Below are 6,000 nucleotides of genomic sequence, written 5' to 3' on the forward strand. Positions count from 1 at the left end.
ATCACCTGCTGTTCTTCTCTTGATTTACCTAATTCAAGTAGCAAAGCCAGCCACGCTCTTTGACATGATACTCCCAGACACAAAAGGAAAGAGAATACAACACAATCTGTCTGTTACCTGTTCAGACTGAGCACAATAAACAGAGCCCTGCTGTGACCTGTGTGACAGAAAGGCAGGACTGACACAAACAAGAAATTTGCATGACATGGCTTCTGGGGCTGGGGAGAAAAGCAGCATACACAAGCATATCCCTGGCAAGTCGCTGGAACATTTAAACTCTTTGCACAGAATAAAACTTTCATGATCACATACAGACAAGAAAAACTGTAACACAACGTCTCCACATTTATTTCAAGTGCTCACTTCTGATATGCTGCAAATCGATCCCAAAGCTTCCCCACGGAAACCATATGTTGTCAGCCTTTCAAGGTCCTCAGAAGAGCTGATTTTTGAGGTGTAGTGTTTAATTGCCATAACTGGAACATCATCAACCTTGATTCCACTGCCATTGTCTCTTACTTCTATTTTGCTAAACCCATAATTCTCCTAGAAAAAGAACAAAACACAAAGAAGAAGTAAAACAACCGAATTAATTAAGAGGTAATTTTGAAGCAGCTAAGATTACAGCTTCTAACTATCCATACAGAACTGGAAGCTTTGCCTGTTTGGAGGAACTGAGCAACCATTAAATGTCGCTCTTTAAGGAAGAAAGAAGAAAATTAAAAATACACATTGATGGTTTCTCCAATTAAATAATGTAATTCATCTCCTGTGATTTGGAAACAGCAAAACCTAAGCTCAAAAGGAGACCTATAGCTGGAAAGCTGAAGATTTTTTGCCTCTTTTCAACTTTTACCTACTTGGTATCAATTTTTTTGAAATCACTTGAATGCAGCTCTGCATCCATTGAATTCAGTAGACCCTCACTTCACACCATTTTCAGTTTCAATTTTGATTGATGTGATTCCACTACATTTTCTAAGTTCTGTTTTCCAAGTTCAATACACAGAAGCTGAAATTCTAATATGGGGCACGGCATGAATTGTAAGGGTAATAAAAAAGCTCATAAAGAGATACAGTATTTTACAAAAAGAAGGAAAGGTTCCCAGAGGCTCTTTTAAAACAGCCTTCAGGAAAGCAAAGTTCAATCTTTGTGATTTACCTTTACATACATGCAATGCATATTTTACTGAATTCCAGTTTAAATATGTCATTCCAGTAAGCACCAGCACCAATAGGGTAAAACTCTGAAACCGAGATATTTACAACAGCTAAATGAAAGATGAAATTTAGGTTCTGTAACATCTCAAACAAGTGCAGCAAAAAATTCTTCTTTCGAGCTACATTATAGTCTGCACAAGTGAGCAGCACCCAGAGGAACCACAAGCCAGGAGAAGAAAGTAATCAGAGCTGCAGGATCACTAACTAAGCTTCTTATTATGATGCAACACACAAAAAATGTGCTGTAGTGTGTAATACATCTAGGTGACCTTAAAACTAGTTTTGCTTAGAAAGAATATCTTAAAACAGTGGCTGCCACCACTGATGCTGGACAGAGCATATGATGGTTGATCACTGAAAGTAGGTTGATTAAACAGAACAAACTTTGCTGTCCTACCTGGGCCTGTCCTGAAAACAGTTATGAAAAATTATAATGTACTCACAAGGTTATTTCTTGAAGTAAAAAAAATGATGCAATCAAAAATGAAAGGTATCTGAAGAAACCATCTGCATTCACACATAATCTGATTTAAGAAACATCAAAAGCTTCTGAGGTAGGCTCAGAACCACAATACACAAAAAACAACAGAAATATGGGTACATTTCACTTTCTGTTGTAATGAATGGTGCAAAAGTTGTCTTCAGGTGAAAAGTTTGAGTCAACCTCATGTTTGAGTCAACCTCCTCCTGGGCAGTAAAACCAAACTAAGCAATACACCTCAAATGAGCACAAAAACACATAAGGAAATAGAGGCATGAAACTCCCTACCCTGCTGTTCTATGTGCTAATGAAAGGTTTGAGAATTTTACAATGAGCCCCTATTTTCCATTCTATTTTTTACTTTCTGACCAGTTAGTTGCTTAAGAAAAGCAAGATTTACCTTGAATCAAAATGTTACATAAATTATTCTTCTTATTCATTTTCACTTGTGCATATTTTATATAAATATTACAACGTTTAAACTTTGTATTTTGTAACACCTTCCTCCATGAGCTGAATCTTACCGAGGTTATGAACCCATGAAATGCTTCAGTTGCTCTGCCAGGACACTGATACCAATCAGTATGATTCAGCTTTGATGCACAGTGCAAAGATGCTAAATAACATCACCTATGGTCAATCAAGACTGAAACATCAGCCAAAGCTTCCTTCTACAGTTCACTGCCATGACTCTTATCTGAGACCCATTCCATCTTCAGGTTAATTCCTGTCTGTGAAAAAGGAATTGTTATCTTTGTTCAGTCAAATTGGATAAACTATGCCCTCCTATTCCGTCTGAAAAAGATTAAAACAATGAAAATGCTGCAGTTTCAGGCAAAACCCATCAAGCTGTAAAATGGAATTTCAAAGTTTCTCTTCTCTCCTATGCTTTTGAACTAATCCTGAATTAATATGGTCATTGACCTCTATTACATGGTCAGAGTTATTTTAATTTCCCATTAAAAAATCCCAGAAAAAAATCCATTGCTTTACAGTATTACTGTCTAGAGTTGTACAGAGTGTAGGCTTTCTCCTGTATTACCCACAGAAGAACAATCATCAAATTTCTGTTAATTGCTGACAACTTGCGTAAAGTCAGGTTTGTTTGTTTGGAACTACAGTGTTTTGGATTGGGCTGGACTGACACAAGAATGCAAAAGTAGTGTAGATGACTCATGCACTGAAAAAGGTTAAAAATGCTCTTTTTAATAGGTTTGGGACAAAGCTGGTTACTGTGCTGTGAAACTCACACTAGTTTGAGGGCTCTCTCCCCTGCAAGGTTTGTTCCAACCACTCTGGAACACTCCAAAACCCTTCTGTTCACTTCTTGCAGTTACTAATCAGCTGCCAGGATCTGATCCCAATACTCTTTACCCCCACAACTGTGTACACACTACTCACTTTGGAGTTACTCAAGAAGCAAGACACTCTGCAATCTAAATATTGAGAAGACAGAGATTATGAGAGACCACAGCAAAGACAGGACATCTTCAGCTCACTCAAAGCAGTAACAGACATGTTCCTTGGCATCTACAGGAAAGCATTCTCAGATGGAACAACTCTAGACTCATTCAAAAAATATAGCAGACATGGTCAAAGAAACAAGGAGAAACTGAATTGCCCTCCTAGTTAAGAGCATTTGTCTAACACTTAATTCAAGAATATCCTATGCATTCGCTGTTATTTGGAGAAAGGAAATTGGATACAATTCTGAATACATACACATTTCTACAGGCTATAGTAACACTTCTTTCTTACTAAGCAGGAGACACTGCTACTATACAGCTGCTGACAAAATACTGCAAAAGCAGAAATAGGACATCAAGAGGAGCTGACCAGTTACCCATTTTACCCAATTTCTTGGGGAAAAACGAAGCTCAAATTCTTCTTTAAAAGTAGTATTTTCTATTGTCAGAAACTATCATTGAGCGACATGTCAACTTTTTTCAACAGCTTATAAAAATAAAGAGTTAGAAGTAGCCAGAGTTCACCATGCTAATTAGAGACAGGGTGGTGATTTGTATTACAAAAACATCTTTTGTTTTGAATGGCCATCAAGCTTTTCCATTGTCTCCATTTTCACCTTTCTTACAATACCTTGTAATGAGAATTAAATATGTCAGCCTGACAGCAAACCTAAGTCCACCATCTTTTAAAACAGGCTATTACTCAGAAAACATATACATTTTAAGTAGGAAAAGAAGGATTAAGAAAGCTGACAATTTTTCCCCTGTGATACACTCAGAAGCACAAATATGCCTTACTGTTTCAGAGCAGGGCCTCAAAAACACAAATGGAAACTAATTTTGTACCACTTTTACACGAGGTAAAAATATATACATATAAATATATAATAATCATCGCCATTCCCCAAACCACAATAGCCTAGACAACCACATTTGCACGGGAACAATTTTCTTTTCTTCTTATTCTATTTGAAAGAAAGACTTACCAGTTTAATATCAATGCCTGTAGCACTTGCATCCAAGGAATTTTCTATCAGCTCCTTCACCACGCTGACAACTGAAGTAATCACCTGAGAACTCGAAAGGAGCCAAATTGTCTCTCTAGGCAGCTGCTTCATGCTGGAAAGATTCAGGGAAGCTGCACAGAAAAATAACAGAAATAGAATGTAAAAGGAACACTATAATTACACATTTCTAAGAAACTGTTTCACACGAACTTTGAAATGTAGAAAAACACAACATTATGGCTAGAAAGTGAAATTTTCAAGTTGCAGTAGGACCCAGCTTCCTCTGCAGTCAATAGGTGTTGGGAGAGAAATGGGGAGGCAACACCCTGGTGCTGAGGAAAAGCCATATTCGATGGCAATGGGATCTACTGGCAAAAATGAAAACCAAACCCAAAACAGTTCTCTATTACAGTCTTGCCTCTCTGATCTGATGTACTGTGTGCTCTCAGGCAGGTAATTTTATTTCTATGTCACTCTGTCTCTCACTTGAAAATGAAGATGCCTTATAACCCAGTAAAGATTTATTTTTTTAATTATTGGAAATACAAAGGGTCATAAAATTCTTGCTATATTATAGAGACACTCTCCCATGAAGAGATTGTATACGGATCTGTGAATTTTAGCATGCATTTATGTTTAAGTACCTACATTGACACAAACAGCCAAGCCCCAAGGAAACTATTCTGCTGATCCTTGTAGCCTGCCATGAAAAAATTCAACCACAGTTTTATATGCATATGAAAGAGGCAGGGGTTCAGACAGGTTTCTTCTCTTCTCTGGTTTATGTTATATAATGCTATTTACACTGAAAGGCAAACAATGCTGGCAGTGCTGACTTCCCCATTGATTCAGTCCAAGGTATCTGCTGAAGAACACAGACTGCACACTCAGCACCTGTCCCAAGGATATGAGCACACATGGAGGAATGGAACAAACAGATTTCCTCCTGACACAGCCAGGTCCTGGTGAGGGATTGCAGCCAACACCCCTAAGCATCACAGCCCTGCAGGGTGTATGCAGCTGATACAACAATTACAGGACGTTTCTCTGCCTCAACATCCTTCTAAAGACAGCTACTCTTAAAACATAAAAGACAAAGTAAAAATGTGGTTACTTGGGTGGGGGGGGGAGAGGAAGTACAATGTTATGAAGTACAAGCAGCATAAAAACTTTTCTAGGAACAGCTACAAAGGGGTTTTCTCTTTATTTTTGTTATTTACATTGCAAAGGGAGTTTGCCTTTCAAATGTGGTAAAAGGATCCAATGAATCGTTTTTCCACCAACTGGAAAACAAGAGGAGCAGGAGAAAAAGGTGCGCTGCTGAAGATGAACTGATGTTAATATCATGTACACGTGTTCAGAGGCAGGTTTTGAGGCATTCATGCACTGTACAGGACTCCCGTGTCAAGTGCTTCATGATTTACTCACGGGAGTAAATCAGATGGGAGCTGGATGTCTCTCCATCCAAAGACACTAAGATACGGGAGGATCTTAAAACAGAAACGCTGCAGACATCAAAGCCAAATTTTCTATGAGGTGCGACTGATGCAGGCAGTTTGAGAGAGGAATCAGCCCCTGGCCGTGTGTGGCGTCCCTTGCCTTGGACCCCAACTGAGGGATGCAACGCTGGCCAAATCCCGGGAACACCTCTTGGGAGATAGAGAGGGACCTCTGGGACGTCCTACCCATGGCAAAGCACCCAACCTATGATGCCTTTTAGCTAAAAGACACGTATCTCAGCTCAAGCCACCTTACTACTGTAACTCTTCTCGGAGTTACAGCTGTACTCAGTGGGAAAGCACAGCGTTTTCTGCGTGGCAGCCCC

General features: G+C 39.0%; 1 protein-coding gene across 1 annotated transcript in view; it reads right to left on the minus strand.

Moving 5' to 3' along the window:
* PMS1 (PMS1 homolog 1, mismatch repair system component) overlaps positions 1–4,559 on the minus strand; it is a 42,114-nt gene extending 37,555 nt beyond the window's left edge. Inside the window, exons 1-2 of the mRNA XM_068196341.1 lie at positions 4,155–4,559; positions 364–546 (exon numbers count right to left, since the gene is read on the minus strand). Coding sequence (XP_068052442.1) covers positions 364–546; positions 4,155–4,286 — 315 coding nt within the window. The 5' untranslated portion in view covers positions 4,287–4,559. The remainder of the gene's footprint in view (positions 1–363; positions 547–4,154) is intronic.
* Positions 4,560–6,000: the final 1,441 nt, after the last annotated feature.

The sequence above is a fragment of the Anomalospiza imberbis genome, chromosome 7 (genome assembly GCF_031753505.1).
Source record: "Anomalospiza imberbis isolate Cuckoo-Finch-1a 21T00152 chromosome 7, ASM3175350v1, whole genome shotgun sequence".
In the NCBI taxonomy this organism is placed as follows: Eukaryota; Metazoa; Chordata; class Aves; order Passeriformes; family Viduidae; genus Anomalospiza; species Anomalospiza imberbis.